Source organism: Schistocerca cancellata, chromosome 4 (genome assembly GCF_023864275.1).
Source record: "Schistocerca cancellata isolate TAMUIC-IGC-003103 chromosome 4, iqSchCanc2.1, whole genome shotgun sequence".
In the NCBI taxonomy this organism is placed as follows: domain Eukaryota; kingdom Metazoa; phylum Arthropoda; class Insecta; order Orthoptera; family Acrididae; genus Schistocerca; species Schistocerca cancellata.
In genome coordinates, this window is record NC_064629.1 from 459,329,741 (window position 1) to 459,349,755 (window position 20,015).

General features: G+C 38.4%; 1 protein-coding gene across 1 annotated transcript in view; it reads left to right on the plus strand.

Moving 5' to 3' along the window:
- LOC126184254 (Down syndrome cell adhesion molecule-like) overlaps positions 1-20,015 on the plus strand; it is a 160,334-nt gene that overhangs the window by 89,286 nt on the left and 51,033 nt on the right. The window contains exon 7 of the mRNA XM_049926623.1: positions 12,119-12,412. Within this exon, the coding sequence (XP_049782580.1) occupies positions 12,119-12,412 (294 nt within the window). The remainder of the gene's footprint in view (positions 1-12,118; positions 12,413-20,015) is intronic.

A 20,015-nucleotide genomic window follows, 5' to 3' on the forward strand; every position in this document is an offset into this window, starting at 1 on the left:
GGCATTTTTTAAATAGTGTTCTGACATTTTTATGTACCGTGGGGATCAGCACCATCTTTCATTAATTTCTTTGGTACAAATTTCCTAATTGCCTCAGATATTGTTTCTTTGAATTTAAGCCACTAATCATCTACACTTAGCCAATTTGGAAGATGTGGAGACTGTCTCTTAGGAAGGCACTAAGAGAATTTTTATTTGCTTTTTTAAATAGATTTATTTTGTGTTTACTTTGGGGGATTTGGATGTTGTGATGGATGTTCTCTTTACAAATATCTTGTGGTCAATAATACCTGTATCCATCATGATGTTTCCTATTTGCTCAGGATTATTTATTGCTAAGAAGTCAAGTATGTTTTCACAACCATCTACACTCCGAGTGGGCTCCTGAACTAATTCCTAAAAATAAATTTCACAGAAAGCATTTAGCACAAATTTTGGAAATGTTTTATATCTTCCACCTTGATGACCTTTGCAGTCTGGTCCCTTCAACCCCACAAACCAACCAACCATCTTCCACCTCCTTTGCATTTTTACCACTATATCAAGGGTAGATTATTAGTCACTCCAACTATAATGGTATGTGTGGGGTACCTATTTGATATGATATTCAAGTTTTCTCAAACTGCTTAGCAACTTCATCATCTGAGTGTGAGAGGAGTAGGGGAGTAGGGAGAGCAGGGGGGGGGGGGGGAGGAGTTGAACCAATTTCTTAAATTTATTACAGTTGTCAAGTATAACCTCTACCCATGCAACTGCGCAGGAACTATCTAATTCAATTTCACTACAAGATACACTAGTTCTAAAAGAAACAAACATGCTATCACCAGCTGTATTTTCTGTCCTTTCTGACAATGTTAGGCTATTTGTAGAAATTTCAACTGAAATTATCTCTGGCTTTAGCCAGTTTTTGAAACCTACAAGATTTGAGCTTCAGTGCTTTGTATTAGAGCCTGGAGCTATGGTTTTTTCCCAACACAGCTAAAACAATTTACAACTACAATCCTGGTAGCTGTTATGTCTACTCCCATCGTGTGATTGTCTTGCACGCTTTGAGAACAAGCCCTTTCTCTACTTTCCCAAGACCCTCTAACCTATCTCTAACCTACAACCAACACTATCAACACTTTGAGAGCTGTCACATGTTTCAACTAAAAAATGTTTCATTCTTACAGCCTCACCATCTGTACATGCCACATTTGCAGTGAAAACTGAGAGCTGTCAGAACACTCCACTAATCTTACCAGTGCTTTTACTCACAGATGAAATCCTATCCAGTTCATCCATAAACAAATCTCCCACGTCATCTACTCCAATCCTACTCCAAATCCGGCACCCTATGAGTCGTTACCTTGTGGTCGTCACAGGTGCAAGGCTTGTCCCATACATCCACCTACCACCTCCTACTACAGTCCAGTCACTGTTATTTCCTACCCATTAAAAGGCAGGGCCACATATGAAAGCAGTCTTGTTATATATCAGCTGTGCTGCAATTACTGTACAGCATTCTGTGTGGGCATGACAAGTAACCAACTGTCTACTCACATGAATGGCCACTGTCAAACTGTGTCAAACTGCAGACTTGATCATCCATTTGCTGAACATGCTAATGTGCTACACACCACAATGCATATGACTTCAGCAGCTACTTCACTATGTGGGCCATTTGAATACTCCTTTCCAGCACAAGTTTCTCTGAAGTGCACAGATGGGAATTGTCTTTCCAACATATCCTCTGGTCTCATAATCCCCCTGGCCTAAACCTCCATTAACCTGCTACCACTGCCTCACCTCACCTTTTCCCTTCTGTTCACAACACTCCTTCTCCATCGAGATCATCATCCACTGCCTTTTCTCACCGCTCTTTCTCTCCCCTGCTCCCAACGTAGTCTCTCTCTCTCTCTCTCTCTCTCTGTCTGTCTCCCCCCCTTCCCCCTCCTCCTCCCCCCTCCTTCCTCCTTCCTCCTTCCTCCTTCCTCCTCCCTGCCCACTCTACTTTCCCCTTCTTTTCAACCCCTCTCCACTCCCCTTTCCTCTCCTTTCCATCCACTCCATTTTCCCCCTCACTGTCTTCCTACATCTCTTTTTTGCTGTACCCTCTGCACTCTTGTCATCTTATTGTGCAGCTGTGGAGTCATTAGTTCAATGGCCTGCCTCTTTTTTGCATCCCCCATCCTCGTGTCCTTCCCTACTCTGTCCCCACCTCAATCAGTTCAGGCAACTGCTTTCAGTATAGAGTATCAATAGGCAGCCTTGCTGCAGCCAAAAGGCATGTGCAATTGTGTGTCTGTCTGGTTATGTGTGTGAATGTGTTTACTTTTTCTAGTTGAGGAGCTAATGCTCAAAAGCTAGTGTGAATGCTGTTTTCTATTACCTGTTTCCACTCTCCACACTTTGATTTGATATTGGTGAGTGGTTACCTTTCACCTATTTTACGTATTGCTCCATCCAGGAATTTCTGTTATTGTTATACTTTCCGCTGTTTAAAGTGAATCACACATTTAATGTGTTCATTTCTACCAATCAGCTGCAGTTTCAGAGGGTGAAGCACTGGGTTCAAAAATGGTTCAAATGGCTCTGAGCACTATGGGACTCAACTGCTGTGGTCATAAGTCCCCTAGAACTTAGAACTACTGAAACCTAACTAACCTAAGGACATCACACACATCCATGCCCGAGGCAGGATTCGAAACTGCGACCGTAGCGGTCGTGCGGTTCCAGACTGTAGCGCCTTTAACTGCTTGGCCACTCCGGCCGTGAAGCACTGGGGAGATGGGTCCAAAGTCAGTAGTTTTTTTTACCTTTGCAGTAAGTATTTAACCCTTAATTCACAAGGTGTGTTCACTCGTTCCATGCAAAAATATTCTAAATCGCTTTCTCAGGTCAGTTCCAGCAGAATGCTTCTTTATCCCTCCTACCCAACTTATTTCACCAACTCTAAAATGTTTTATTGTTGGTAGGATTATTGCCCTTTTTTTGTTTGTTGTTGACTCTTGTTATTGAAATGTATTGAGGTCTCATAGACCACAACTTCTGAGCTATGTACCTGCTTTCTTCACAATAGTACAAAATGTGTTTGTAGGAATGTTGTAATGGAACATATTAAAGGCTTTACTGTACCGAAGTATGCGATACCCTCCAAATTCAACCAGTTTAACGAGTATTTATGATTATAGCAAAGGTATTGTGTATGTTAACAATGATTGCATAACACGTCTCCATAAACAGTCAACCCATTAAATTATACTGAGTAACTGACCCACACAAAAGTTTATATCACTTGATCACTGATACAGCAAATGTCATCATGTAAAAACACTAAGTTCATCTTAAATAATTAATATGAAGTACAAAAAATAGTGGCCAACTTAGGTATTTTGGATCTCCTTAACTAAAAATCACCCAGTGAAACCTATTTGTTCACTAGGAGCGTTTTCACTCAGTATTCACGTAATCAATCCTATTTTAGACGAAAACCAATGTAATTCTTAATAATTCATGTTATTTACTTATTTATGCAAATTAGAGAAGTCAATTGACAAACTTCTAAAAAACGGCCTTTTTGTAACAAAGAATTATTCTGTCAAGTCAACAAATCTGTCTGTCATTTTAATAACATGTTAAATTATGTCACTCGATGCAAATTAATAACTTTTCTGCACAAATTATGATAACAGATGTACATGTGACTTATAAACTATATCTCTTTTTAGTAGTACTTTGACAATGTTATAAATACAAGCAGCAAGAACGGTCGAAAAGCAGTTGGAATGTCACTTTGGTAAAGTGTGTTTGTGTGTTATTGTTTGAGTTGGATAAACAATGCAAAGAACATGTAACGGAAATACTACTTTGTGTTGTGTCATGGTCTTTGGTGGACAGTGGAATTAAGATGGCCACCAGAGTAATAAATATTTGAAGTTTACATATTTGTTGGTTTCGCTCGTTCTTTATCATCAAAAGCATATAAAAAACACGGGACCTCATGTTTTTAACCTCATGTTTTTAACCCTAGACAACCAGATTTAGAGCCAGCATCAGCATCGAGACACAGCAGCGATCCAGCAAGTAGCAGCGATTACCACAACACAATGCATTTTAATGGCGCCAACCTAACATCAAGTGCTAACAAGCTCCGTAAATGGGAGTGAAATAGTGCGATTATAGCAATTAGCTATATCTACGACCAGGCGACCATTACAATGTGTCAGTTTTAATTATCCTAAGTTTGATGAAATTGTTAGTCAGTGGATTGAGGAAGATATCAGTGATATAGATCAACAAATAGACAAAAAAGATAACAGTTTTGTAATAGATTGTGATCACGTTTCTGCAAAAGGAGGATCATTCAGAAGAAGAATTTCAGAACAGTTTTGATGGGGACCTTTTTGTTTCTATTAGATAAATTGAAATTTGTTCTGCGTGGTGACATAGAGAAACATAGAACCCAACTCTGAATGTCAGTTTTGGAGACTTTCTTCTTGTATTTATAGAGGACAGTTTTTATGTGCAAGTTTAAACCCTGGAATTTAGTTTCATGTGAAAAATTATTTGCTACAAGGATACCATATTTTTTCAGAATGTAAAATTCAGTTCTCTAACAGTTTGTTTGTGGGTACTACAGTAAAAGTTCCCTTAATGGGCTCTTCCCAAATGTGAACTCCTGTCAAGAGTGGACATTCAAAAATTCCCCTGCCAAATAACATTAGCCCTTATGGTAAAACCCTTACAAATAGTGGAAATTCCCAATAACAGATGTGGACACTGAAATGTCTCTCCCAACAACAATTAAAACTTACAGATAATGGGCAATATGAAAACAACAACTGTTTTAAGTTAATTGGCAACAATCATAATCATGCATGCCTTCAAATGGCAAGGCACAGCATGCCGCCACTGAGCACAGTTGCAGTTGTTACTGTTAGTACCTTTGATGCTGCCGTGAACAACTTTGATGATATCACTACTGCTACATTGACTTCAAGTGCTAACTTTTCATATGTGCTGACACACTGCTTGGCTGGTCAATCCACAGCACCAGAGGTGAATCTGCTACCAAGCACTGCAGAAGTGCCACCGAGCAATGCTTCTCAGTGGCTCTGTGTGAAAAGGCCTAAATTGCAAACTGTCACTAACTTCAAGTGAGAGAGTTTATGCACTGCAGAGCTAAGATGACACAAAAATGGAATCTTTAATGCTGAATGAAAAGGTTGAGATAATCAATGTCTACAAAAAGGAAAAGCTTAGTGTTAGAGATATGGCCATGAGGTTTCCTGTTAGAAAAATACAATTCAGTGACATTTTATGAAATGAAAATGACAATCTGAAATCATGGACTGAAAATAATAATTTTATCAGTAAATACACTTTTACCAACACAGCAGGATTAAAAGTTGACAATTTGCTTTTGAATGGTTCTGCCATACTCACTGCAATAAGGTGCCAATTAGTGGAGCCTTGATCTGCAAGAAAGCACTCGCAATCACCAAGGAGTTAGGGCTTAATGATTTTAAACCATCTGTATGGTGGCTTAACAAATTTAGGAGTAGACATAACATCACTTTTCTAACTGTGTGTGGTGATTCTAGTTCAATGGCCAAAAATATCGTGTCAGACTGGCAAAAATGGATAACAGGAGTTTGTGAAGGTTATGAAGGAAGAAACACTTTTTAACTGTGATTAGACTGGCCTTTTCTTCAGAACTCTTCACAGTAAAACAATGGCGCTGAAACGTGAAAACTGTTCAGGAGGCAAAATTTCAAAAAAATGACTCACTGTTATGCTGTGTGTTAATTTGATTGGTGAATTTGAAAAGCCTTTAATTATTGATAAGGCAGCAAAGCCTAGATGATTTAAGAGTATTGACTTGAGTAAATTGAATGTGGAATAGTATGCTAATAAACAATCTTGAATGATGAGAGCAATAATGACTGAATGGTTGCTAGCATTTAATAGAAGAATGGAAAGACAAAGGAGGAAAGTGATTTTTTTTATGGATAATGCCATCTCCCATTGTGATACTGCACTAAAAAATGTGAAAATAATGATTTTGCTGCCAAATTCAACTACACATTGCCAACAACTAGATCAGAGGATTATTCAAAATTTCAAAGTGTTTTACCAGCAGAAAGACATATTTTGTCCCGCATGGACAGTGTTTACTCTGTATATGAAGTTGGGAAATCTATTAGTGTATTGGATGCAAATTCCACGGATTTCTTTAGTCTTAAAACAAGTAACATCCACTACAATCAGCAACTGCTTCAAGAAGGCAGGTTTCATTTTTTAGTGACTGTGCTTCAGTGATTGACATTGGTGTTGAAGAAAACAACCTCACAGAACATGAGCATGAACTTCTCACCATAGTAGAGAAATTTGGTGGGTATGAGGGATTTGCCAATACTGATTATGCACAGTGCACAGAAATTATGTCAACTAGCATAAGTGAACTCATACAAGGGCTTAATCAAGAACAGTGAAGTGACAATGTCAAGAACGGACAACAAAATGAAGATGAAGATGACGTAACTGAACTGGACTTTGCTCAACTTTCAGGTAAGCAGGAAGTGGAAGAGATAAGAAAACTGAAACACTACTTTTTAGTGAGAAGTGATGAAGAGGGTTTCAGTTTAACATTAGCAGTTGAAACACAAATTGAGAAGACAATTATAAATGAATTTCTGATTCAGAAAAAAAGTACATGATTATTTCAAACCAACCTTCCAGAACACACGAAAGAAATTTTAATACTGTATTGTACTAATGTAAGGGGATTTATTGTGTAGTACTGTGCTAATAAATTTTCACTGCGTTACTTATACAGTAGTACAGCACTTTTCTGTCTACGGTACATTGAATGCACTGTATTGTATACTGTATTTTTATCCTTTTTGGAATAGCAGACACTTCTTAAAAGCGGACATTTTTAATTTCCCCAAAAATGTCCATTATTCAAACGTTTTACTGAAAAAAGTGTACAGAAGTATGTGATTTTGTGTGATAAAAAGTAAAACACTGCAGGCTGTATTTATTGCAATAAAATCAGCAAGAAGTATATAAACAAAACTTAAATAATTTTAAAAATAAATGTTATGTAAATTAAAAATTTTGAATGATTTGTGCCTTAAATCTCAGTTTAAATATAGGAGACCCAGAGATCCCACCTAAAAGTGTACATTACAGAAAAGTCACCTTTTGAGTTGAGGGTTAAATTAAAAATGGACATCTTTTGAGAAAACATGATGTTCAGTATGTTACAGGGCCCACAGAGAATGACTTAGGTCTGCACGAGGCGGGTGTCTTACCATATGACTTCAATTGTGGCTTGTCTTTTCTGTCAGATAACTGGAACCATTGAAGGACATTGTATTGAACTTGATGTGATCTACCTGTGATTTTTTTCTTAACCAAATTCCTGACTAGAAATCAATTTGTGATTTTCCTAGGTATGGTATTTGGGTATTAACACATGTGGCTAGATACAGTCATACATTTGAGCTGTACACATCACTGCAATACTGTGATTTTCTTCTGACCCAAGTATTAGTATTTAATGCGTATTATTAAGCAATGCAATTTGAAACATAAGAATAATAATAATAAATGAATAAGGATTGAATTCCAGTGTATAATTTATGTTGTATGTTCCAGTTTATTCAGTCAGACAACACATCAGAACTGTTAAAATGGCAGTCCTACAGAGATTCATTTAAATATGTAGCAAAATTAATAATGATTTTTTAGTGCAGTAACACTTGTGGAAATGCATAAACTGAGTCATAGCAGTATGCTAAGCACCACTGGCATGTGGAACAGAGTCTCTGAGACTAAGTCCCACATCACTCAAAAATTTATAAATATCATCAAAATGAAAAGCATTTGTGACTACTTGCCACTCTGAACTAAACACTTTCCCTCATCTGAATCATCCACACAGACTTCAATGTCCTTTACTAAATCCATTCCACACCAACTCTCATCACCCAGATCTGTACTGTGTCACCCCTCCAGAGTCCCCACACAGAGTGTCTTTCAGAACTTCTTGATGAATCCTTCCTAACCCCCCAAGAACAAATCAGAATGCTTTAGCGCCAAACTGGCCATGCCAATGAAGACGTTTTCCCCCACTACTGCTGCACAGTTTTACGTAAAATGTAATGTAGGGATCACCATTTGATTATTAACACAAGCATACAAATGAGACATATTTTTTAGGTGACAACTCATTATCTTATAATTCTATTGATACCAAATGCTATATACTATTAATAAAAGTTAACAAATAAATAATTTATCAAATAACTAGAGCACTCTTAGATGCTTCCATGTGGTTCATAGTATACTATGAATTGCATGTAAGCATCTAAGAGCTCTTATTGTGTTAATGGCTTCAGTATTGTATTACTTATTGCTCCTGTGCATTTTTTTAGGACCATGGCATTTTGCTGTATGCGCTTTATTGTCAACACCTGCAAATAATGTGATAGGTATAACCTTCTGAAGAAGGTCACTAAGTGCCTGAAACTGGTACAGAAATTAAATTTCTTTTATACAACTGGTTGCTTATTATTTCATTATAAACAACTACAGTTGCTGAGGATGGATAAAATACTAGATTTCATTAGTAATTACCTATGATTAGCAGGTGGTGCTACGATCTAGCATTTGTTTTTTGGGTACGTGCACAATGTCTTATACTGTCCTCATGGACATAGCTCTGCACGGAGTTTAAATTGTGGTGCATATGTAGATTGCAATACTATTTGCCTTTTGAGAGTGGTGGGGATCTAATCTGTCAAAGTATCAGCAGTTTATTTCATAGAAGGATTCATTCTGTGTATTTGATGGAGTGGGAACATACAATTTTCCTCTTTTATTAGGCATACCACTAATATTAAGACTTCCGTATGAGTTATCAAAGTGATGTACATAAGGAACTTGAATGGTTTCAAATTTCAGCAAGAACTGAAAAAAATAGATGAATATTTTTAGCAAATATGGTATTATAAGAGTAATCAAAGTGATGTACATAAGGAACTTGAATGGTTTCAAAATTCAGTAAGAACTGAAAAAATTAGATGAATATTTTTAGCAAATATGGTATTATAAGACTCTAGAATGTGTTAAGTTCTAAACATGTCTTAAGAAATGTTGCTAGCTAAACACTGACCTCTATTAAGGAGCATTTATTATACTTCCTTAAAAATTACTTTAATCAAAATAGCTTCTGTTGCAAAACTGTAAAATTCACATCCAATAATAAACAATATTCATTATTTGTGCAATTGGTCTCTGGAAATAGAATATGTCCTCATGTGCTATAACTGTGATGCTTATAACTGTTTGCAAACATCGTACTCTGCTTTGGATGCATATTTCTTGAAGTTTGACAGCATATTTAATTTGTAAATGTAAAAATAATAATAGAAAGGGATTTAATACACTTCCCAATAATATTGATTATATTACACTGGTGTGCAAAACCTAAGAAAAAAATTTTTGCATGGTGTGTCACTGCCCTGTAACATAAGCTCAACGAAACTTGCACCATGCATAGAAAGAAATTTTACAGTGTAGTACAGAAGATAACAGAAAGAAATACACAATGAGACAAATGGAAATGACACTTTTATTCAAAGAGAATAATTACATTGAAATCGTCATGAATTATGATGGTCTCCTGGGGGCACCAATGCAGCATACTTGTGATCAATGGGATTTAAGTTGGGGGAATGGGGAGGTCAGTCCATTCTCCAAATATCCTCTCATTCCAAGAGGCCCTCCACCTGTGCAGTCTGATGTAGTCACACATTGTCGTTTATAAAAATGTAGTCAGGGCCAAATGCAGCCTTGAAAAATTGCATGTGGGGAAGGAGTACAGTGTCAAAATATCACTGACTGGTGAGTGTACCAGCCTCGAAAATTTGGAGTACAGTATGCCCATTCAACATTATGCCTCTCCACACCATAACACCTGCAACACCAAAATGATAAAGTTCAGCAATGTTCCTTGATGTATTACATGTTTGCACCTCTTGCTACATGAAGGTATATCCTGTTTTGTAGAACATTATGATTTTGGTGGCCCAGATGTTATGGTGGGAGGAGGCATAATGTTGTATTGGCGTACTGACCTCAAAATTTTTGAACACAGTATGCTCACCAGCCAGTGTTAGAGTGACATCCCCATGTGCATCTTTACTAGGGTACATTGGGCCCCAACTTCATTCTTATGGATGAGAATGCAAGACAGCATCAAGCAGCACAGGTGGAGGAGCTCTTGGAATGAAGGAATGTTTGGCAGAAGGATTGGCCTGTCGATTTGCCCAACTTAAATCTCATTGAGCACATGTGAGGTGAATTGGGGAGACACATTGTAGCATGTCCTTATACACCAATGACCATGTGGCAGTTTTCAACTGTGCAGGTGGAGGAAAGGGATACCCTACCACAAGAACTACTTACCAACCCTCTGGCCAGTGTGGGAGCATGTTGTGGAGCATGGATTGCTGTCCATGGTTATTACACACCCTGTTAACTCTAGAAAAACCATACCAGTCAATCTGACCATTGAGCATTGTTTAAAATTTAATACATAGCATGCTTTTTAATTTAGGGGACTTGTATTTCATTACCTTAAATGAACTTTGGTTGTTTATAATTTCTGTAAAAGACAGACATATTACAAGAAGTGATCAAATTATTAACATGTTTACCTTGAAGGTACACAGCTGATCATTTTGATATGTGTGATTTTTTTACATTTCGTGTCTCTAAGGTGCAATAATGGTTTTTTCCATTTTCTTAATTTATTTTATTTCATTGTAGTGATCTCGTTCCCTCTTTTTCTTCCCATTTTACTTCATTCAGTGGAAACATGAACATATTGTAGTTGCTGTTCTATCATTGTGTTGTATTGCTCTGGAGAAGCTTAGCATTTATTATTATCGTGCATCAGTGGTTTTATTCAGGTGAGCTTCTACAGTTCCACAATATTGGGAGTTGATAGATGAGTGTCTACAATTCCATCCGGAATTGATATTCTGGACCAGATGCCTCATCTGTACACTGTTAAGTTTGGTTGCCACAGGCAGCCTATGCGTGTTTATTCAATGTGCTAGCCCTTCCGGGAGTCAATGTATGGATCGTTTACAGAGAGATGTCAGTAAGAAAGAAACATTAACTCACAAATGTTTCTTTTCAGAATAGCAGACTCTTCTCTGTGTTTGTACAGTCAAGGAAAGGGCCTTTTCACACATTCATTGCAGCCACTGAAAAATGAAAGATACTGATACAGAAGACCTGGCAGATAGGAGGATGCATAAGTTCAAATAAAACTAAGAATCTGTGTGTAGACTGCATCAAATTCATATGTGGTCCATATGCTGCAAGTGTTCAGTATGTGTGAGCAAAGTATTTCTATAAAGATGGTGGCTTTTATTAAAAACATGTCATAGAGCAAAACAATGTTATTTTCTCATAATTTCCACAGCAGTTTATGTCCATTTTTCTTTTTATTTTGTAATAAATGTATGTTTGTAGCTTTCTTGGGGCTTTGATTAAAAACAAGTCATAGTGATAAAGTTGTTTTTTTATGATTGTATATTTATTTTCATTTGAAAGTTTAGTATCAGAGTTTAGTTTCAAGTGTTAAGAAGGATATTCCACTTTTTTTAATGTCCAGGAGCCATCATGAATAGTCATAACATCAGCGTAATTATTGTATTTGACTAAAAATGTCATTTCCATTCTCCTCATTGTGTATTTCTCTCAAGTGTTTTCTGTACTACACTGTAGCAGTTCTTTCTATGTATGACCCACATTTCATTGAGTTATGTTACTTAGCAGTGATACATCAAATGAAAATTACTTAAAGAGGTGGTGTTCAACTCAGTGATAATCTTTTTTCCTATATTTGAATATGTTATGGAATTTACGTGTTATTCTAATATCATTGTAACTGTCTGTTTACATGTGTCAGAGCTGGTTTTTCATAATATAGAACATTGCTGTTCTTGGTGGACTGAAAATGATTGATATGTAGAAGTTGTAAATTAAATGAATCATTGTGATTATGGTAATATTTCCTTACTTACAAATTAACATGTGCATTTTATTCCAGCACCATTTGCACCGAGCATATCTGATTTAATACAAGTAAATTCCAGTTTCATTTTGTTAAACCTGACATCATGGGATGATGGCGATTGTCCTATTACATCTATTGTAATTGAGTATAGACAAAAGAATGATAATTCCTGGACACTTGTTTCAAATAACATCAAGAAAGAGCAGAGTGAATTTCTCATTTTAGATCTAAATCCAGGTACTTGGTATACCTTACGTGTTACTGCTCATAACAGTGCTGGTTCAACTGTGGAGCATTACAATTTTGTTACTCTCACACATTTTGGAGGTAAGATATTTGCTGGTGTCTGTGATAAAAAGCTTTATCATGAAAGTTACTGAAAATTTTTTAAATAAAATGTATATGATGAATAGTCTTCATGTAATGTAAAATTTGCATTTGGGAATGAATACAGATGCCTCATGAAATCAAATTAATCCGTATGTAATTGTTACACAAAATTTGCTAAAAATACTGGGTTTAAAAGAATGGTGTATAGGCTTTTAAATCCCATTAGATAAGTATCTTTCTCAGACTGAGTTGCATTCCACTGCACCATATCTTCCAACTCCATTTTAATTTTTTTTTTTTTTTTTTCATTACGTTTATAGCAGCAGTTAATTGGCAAAGTATGATATTTAGTTATACTTATCTTAACCTCTTTTAGTTCTCAGTGAATGGTATTAAGTCACAGAACTAATGTGAAAGTTCCATACTTTTTCAGCCCTGTGTGTGTGTGTGCTATCTAAAAGATACTGTTTAGCTGCTGTCTCAGACATCTTCCTCATTCTTGAGTTTGCATGTTAGACTGTGCATAAAAATCATATTCAGATTGTTACTAGCTTTTATAGTTTTTATTCCCTTCACTTAAATATTTATAGTACATCCATATTTTTTATGATACTTACTTACCAATAAACCTGAGCTCAAATTTTGGTGTACCAAATTTTTTGTTATAGGAGGTGTGATAAAAAAGTAATGAGAATTCTTTAATTTCATGGGCTTTATATATCCAATTTTCAAAACTTTTTTATCTTGTTGGTACACATGTTCCTGATGTATGTTTGTATTTTCAGATGTTTTGAATATTTAGTTTATTGTTTATAGTTGAAAAAGTTATACGTGTTTTTGAGTGCTCAGAAAATTTTTACTTTCGATAAAGATGAATCAAAGAATCTGCATTAAATTTTACCTGAAAAATGGAGTAAAGTGGAGCACCACATTCAAAATGTTGATTGAAAAATCTACTATGAAGAAGACAAGAGTTTTCGAGTCATATAAACAGTTCCAAAGAAGGATGAGAACATGAAGATGATGACCGCCTGGGATGCTCTGGCACATCAATTACTGATGACAATGTGGAAGAAGTACGGAAAATGGCTCTGGAAAAATCACTGAATCACCAACAGAGAGGTTTCTGATGATGTCTGCATATCCCTTGGCTAATGTCAAGCAATTTTTTGGGATGTTTTTGGCATGAAACATGTAGCAACAAAGTTTGTTCCAAAATTGTTGAATTTTGACCAAAAATGACATCACATAGCCATTGCCCAGGAATTGCTGAATGAAGATGATAATGATCCAGAACTTATAAAGAAGACTATAACACATGAAAACACATGGGTATAAGGGTGTGACACTGATGAAGACCCAGTTTTCCCACTGGAAACAGCCCGTAGAGGGGGGAAAAAAGTTTGATCATATATTTTCTTTGATTACAATGGGAGGCAGAAAGGGAAATTGAGATTAATGTCCCATCAACATCAAGGTGATTCAAGACAGAGCACAAGCTCGGATTGTGTTAAGGATGGGGAAGCAAACTGGGCATGCCCTTTCAAAGGAACTATCCCAGCATTTTCCTAGAGTGATTTAAGGAAATCACAGAAAACCTTAATCTAGGTGGCTGGAAGGAGATTTGAACCATCATCCTGCCAAATGTGAGTCCAATATGCTAACCATTGTGCCACCTTGCTCGGTGATTATGGGAAAGTGCATCATTAGTTCCTGCCTTATAGTCGTACGGTCAGTAAGGAATACTACCTGGAAGTTATGCGCCATTTGTATGAAACAGTTCAAAGAAATTGACCAGAATTGTAGGAATACCACTTGTGGAAATTGCATCACAATAATGCTACCACCCACATCTCAGTGCTTGTTCATGATTTTTTGGCAAAAGACAAAACCATCATGTAGCGTCATCCATTGTATGCACCTGGAATGGCTCCCTGCAACTTCTTTCTTTTCAAGGCTGAAGAGAACCATGAAAGGATGTCATTTTGTCACCAATGATGAGATAAAAATTGAATTACTGAAGGAGTTGAACACTGTAATGAAATGTAAGTTTCAGAGGCACTTCCAACATTGGAAAAAGTGCAGTCACAAGTGTATTATAAGCAAGGGGGATTACTCATCAGTGTTGACATAACATCAGAAACTGTTACTCCCACCTCCCTCTAAGCATTAAGTGTTTGCCTTTGCATTGCCTTGGTGTCCAAAGTGCACCCTAATGCTCTATGGATCTTAATTAAAATAAGTACACCTTAGTGTGGCCTCAGCTGAGGAATTTCTTAACATCAGCCTGCTATACTTTTTGTATGATTTAACATATGTGAAACTGTGGAGGCTAGGAGAAAACATGAAAAAGCTGTTAACATTTGGAACTTAAATATTTAAAAACATCTTAGGACCATACCAGATATGGAGGATTAGAAACATAAAGAACTGTAGGAGTTATACAAATGTCATAACATTGTCACAGTGTTTAAGAGGAGAAGGTTGAACTGGTCTGGCTATTTAGCAAGAATGTCATAGGATAGACTATATAATATAGTATTTTTGAATATGGCAGGATGTGGTAGGGAGGATGAATATCAATGTCAAACAGATATATAATGTGCTAAAGAGAAAGACATGAAGGAGGCTTGGGAAGCAGGTATATGGTCAATAATGTCCATACCATACAATAGAAAAAGAGGAGTTCAGTTACAGGGCTGATAGATTTGTTTAGGAAGTGAAGACTAAGAAACTTTGTTACAGAAATGAAATTTAATTAAGACAGTTCCAAAAATGGCAAATGTAGTCCAGAGATAGAGGGAAACTAATGTAACTGCCTTAATAAACTATAGCATCAGGATTGATAGTAGGGAAATGAGGGACAGGAGGAGGAAAATAAGGAAGAGAGGGATCGATCAAGAACAGAAATGAAACAAAAGAAGAAACAGTGGAGGAATAATGATAATACAGACTGCCTAATGATGAGGTGTCTAAAATTCACTGATGAACTGAAACATTGACCATTACTCACCATGAGATAAAATGCACCTAGTGGGATTGCAGGCATGTTATGCACTAAAGGAGAGTATATAACTGGAGCAGAGAAGAATGAGGAACCATTCTAACAATGATACAGGATGCAAATGGCGAAGTACACTGCATAACTGGCTTTGGCAAAGGACAGATTTTTATGGCCTTATCCCCGAGAATGAGTATCTCAGGAATGGTGAAGTTAGTCAGCTGTTCAATGCTACTGTCATGAGCATCTATGGAAAGTGATTCAAGGACAGAGAAATCACAAATAGGCAACAAGGTGTTGGACATCCACACCTCAGCACAGTATATGCAGGTTGGAGTCCAACCCACTCTGTAAAGCAGGATCAGTAGTACTTTGTGGCTTATTTGACAGTGGACTGCAATGCTGGGGCAGGCACAAGTGTTTAAAAGCACAGAGCTCAGTGCACATTGTTGAACACGTGGCTCCATGGCAGACTACCCCCACATCATCCATGTTAACCCAAAAGCATTGTCACTTATGATTTCAGTGATCAAAGAATCATCAAGTTTGGACTTTGATTCAATGGAAACATATTGCCTGGTCATTTCTTGTAACACTAGCTCAGCAGTCATTTCTGAATATGATGTTATCCAAGCAAACAACCACCCAAATATGCACAGCACCATGGACACAGGCTATTGGAGGTTATTTTGTATGATCATTCACTGGGGCTTCCTCAGGACATGTGGTAGTAATCAAAGGTACAAAACCAGCTGTGGACTATGTGAACATTATTGTGGACTACCTGCATCCCTTCACACTTAATGTCTTCCGCAGCAGTGACAGCTTCTTCCAACAAGGTAATTGTCAAACAAAAAGGCCATAATCATGCTACAGAGGGTTGAGGAACATGATAATGAACGCATTCTGATGCCTTGGTCCCAATATTTGCCTGATCTGAACCTGATGGAAAATGTCTGAAATGCTGTGTGACCTCCGCTTAGACATCTTGTTTCACATACATCCAGAAAGCAACCAAGGACTTGTCAGATCCATGCCATGTAGAATTGCTGCTGTATTGCATTTAAAAGGTGGACCAACATACTATTAAAGAGGTGATTATATTTTTTTAGTTAAGTAATGTTAGTCAAAGTATTGCTGGGTAATAACAAGTGCTTTGAGGGGTGCATCTGTCAGAAGTGGACCTAACACAATATATTTATATTGTAAATCTATAAATTCTTTTGTTTCCAATGAATACTAGTTCCAGTGATTGTGAGGTATCAATGACATATGTCGTATACACTGCCAGGAGAAAAAAATTAGTACACTTAGAAAAACAGTATTGAGTTGGATCCGACATATGGCACATGGGGGATATTGGATGTACTGATAATGGTTTCAACATTGTCCACCAACAGATAGTGCAGTGACACTGCTAACAGAGCGCCATCTGTGAATACTCACTGTCGTGCAAACATGTGAAGCAAGGAGGCAATCATGCCATGGAGATACACTAGTGCTTCCTACAGCCAACTGAGTGAGTTTGGAAGGGTTAAAATTGTGGCCTCCTGAGTTGCAGAATGTTCCTTTCAGAGAAGTGCCACCTAATTTTGACATGCTGCATCAGTGGACATTCTCACATCCGTAAATGAGGTTCTGGATGACCATACAGCCCTGACAAGTGCCACATTTTTTGTATTTTAAGGGCAGCAGTAGCAGATTTTACAGCTACCAGAGCACAGATAAGAGAGCTTGTGAGCGCAGACATGAAAACACAAACTGTTGCAAACTGGTTATTAGCTGTAGGGCTATGGGCACACACACTTCTAGCTCATCTTCCACTAACACCACAGCATCGATGTGCACGGCTCAATTGGTGCCATCAGAGGATCACTTGGAAGATGGAATGGTGTGATGTGATCTTCTGTGATGAAAGCAGATTCTGCTTGCATGCAGGTGGTGGTAGTTTGCTTGTATGATGTAGACCTGCTGCACACCGTCTCATAGAGTACATTCATCCAAGACACACTGGTCCCACACCTGGACTTATGGTTCGAGGTGTGATAAGGTACAACTCTCATTCACCTTTCGTGTTTGTGGAGGGGGTGCTAGCCAGTACTCAGTACATGCAGAATGTTGTTGGATCCATTCTTTTGCCATTCTTGCAATAGGAAGGTGATGTATTGTTCCAACAGGATAATGCTCTCCCACACACTGACCGTGAAACTCAAAGTTCTGCAAGACATGCAGCAATTCCTGTGGCCAGCATGTCTGCGGACTTATCTCCAGTCAAGCATGTGTGGGATATATGGGAGAAGAAGTGACTTATACAACTCGTTACCAACAATTATTACAGAACTATGTGAGCAGGTCAAGCAAGTGTGGCATAACATATCCCTGGACAGTATTCGACATCTGTATGACTGTATGGCAGAATCTGCACCTACATTGCTGCCTGTCAAGGCTGGAACACATACTAATATGGGAATTTCAGCATGGGTCGATACCTGGTACCTCAAACTGCTTGTGCTATAGATCTGTAAATGTAATGATTTCATGAACTCTATATACACTGATGCAACAATAAATCCTGAGTGAATTTTAAACTTTGAAAAGGGAGTACTAATTCTTTTTCTGGTGATGAATTTGCCATAATGTCTACACATGGCTATACTCAGGATCCAACTGTGCAGTGTATGAACAGAGATGTGTATGAATGATAAACAGTATAATACAGAGATGGTGTTCACTGTATATTATAGTTTTGGCTTCAGTGACAACAAAACATCTGTTCCCACTACAGAATGAAGTTGCATCACTGACAATACAAAATAAAGAGAAGGATCATATATAAAAGCACCAAATGGTGCTACCAGAAAGAAGTATTATGTTGATACCCCTGTAAGTTCACCAAAAGTTTGAATGCATGCTGAAAAGTAATGCCTCTGAATTTTTTATGTGAAAACTCGTAAAGCTTTTTGAATAAAACAAATCTCATTACCATTCTACATCTTTATTCCTCATGTATGTATATTTCTTTTTCAACATAGTCACCCTGGTGACAAAAACATTTCATGCAATCAGGGACCAGTTTCTTGATACTGTAGTGCTCGTAATTCCGGTTATGATTATTTGTGCAATGAGCAAACCCTATAATTGTGGCCAGGCACTCTGCTCAAAGGAGGCCAAGGTGACTGAATACAAATGAAATGCCTGCATTTTATTACAATAATTGAGATGCATACAGTCGAGCTTGATATAGTCCATTGCTGACTGCATGACAGCAGTTGATGGCTTGAGGTGGAGCAGTGCGTGATCCGGAGGGTGTACACTCCACAAGACGTTGCGTAGCCACATGCTCATGGGCAAGTCTCAGTTTGGCCAATTCCTTGCACTATCTGTAGAGTGCAGAGCTTTTCGTGGGCGAGGTGGAAGTGGCTGCATAAACGGACCGGCTTCTGCGTGTGTACATGTGGGGAGTCCACGATCGCTTGACCTATGTGCTTCGCAGCTAGGCAGGACAGCTCTTTGTGTGATGTGTCTGGTGCGTTCTGATGCCTGACTTGCACTGGTTCTCACTTTATCTTCACATGTCTGGTGCACACCACACTGTTGCCGGGCTTCCGGGTAACAGTAAATCTGCGTGCGTGCACTCCGAATGCTGTGTCAGCCACGATAGTAGTTCTCGCAATCGCAACGCTGTGCAGTGGGCCGCCACACAGATCCCCCCTTGGAAAGTGGAGCTTGGGAGCTGCATGACAGTGCAGCCATCAGTCTACAACATCATCCTGTTGTAATTTGCGCACTGTGTGGTGACATCAGCAGTAGCATGCTGGCTATAGTCTGGTGAAGCAGCGATTGTGTGGTGGCTGGTGACGTCAGCGCATGGTGCTGGCTGGCGTGCAGTGGCAAGTCCTCTTGCAGCGGCTAGTGGCAGCAGTGGCAGGCAGTACTGCTGGGCACGTGGGGGGCATGTCTCCCATGCAGCGGTTATGACTCGGAACGAATGACGCCTGCCGCTTGGGTTCTGAGGCCATCCTTGGTTCCTTCCGGCGGCTGGCTGATTTGGTGAAGACAACCAGCATCGCACGCGGAGTGCAAGCTGAGCTTAATATCTGCAGCATAGTGCCCAGAGTCGATCGCGGTCCTCTGGTTTGGAGCCGTGTGGAGGGTCTAAACCAGAGGCTCAGACGACTCTGCGACTATAATGGTTGCAAATTCATCGACCTCCGTTATTGGGTGGAGAACTGTAGGGCCCCCCTAGACAGGTCAGGCGTGCACTACACACCGGAAGCAGCTACTAGGGTAGCAGAGTACGTGTGGCGTGCACACGGGGGTTTTTTAGGTTAGAGGGACCCCCCCTTGGGCGAAACGATAAAATACCTGACGGCTTACCAGAGAGGACATTATCATCGTTGATAAAGAACGTCCGTCCTCAGAGACCAAAAACAGGAAAAGTTTACGTAATATTGGTAAACTGCAGGAGTATCCAGGGCAAGGTTCCTGAATTAGTATCTCTTATTGAAGGAAATAGTGCGCATATAGTATTAGGAACGGAAAGTTGGTTAAAACCGGAAGTGAACAGTAACGAAATCCTAGACACAGAATGGAATATAT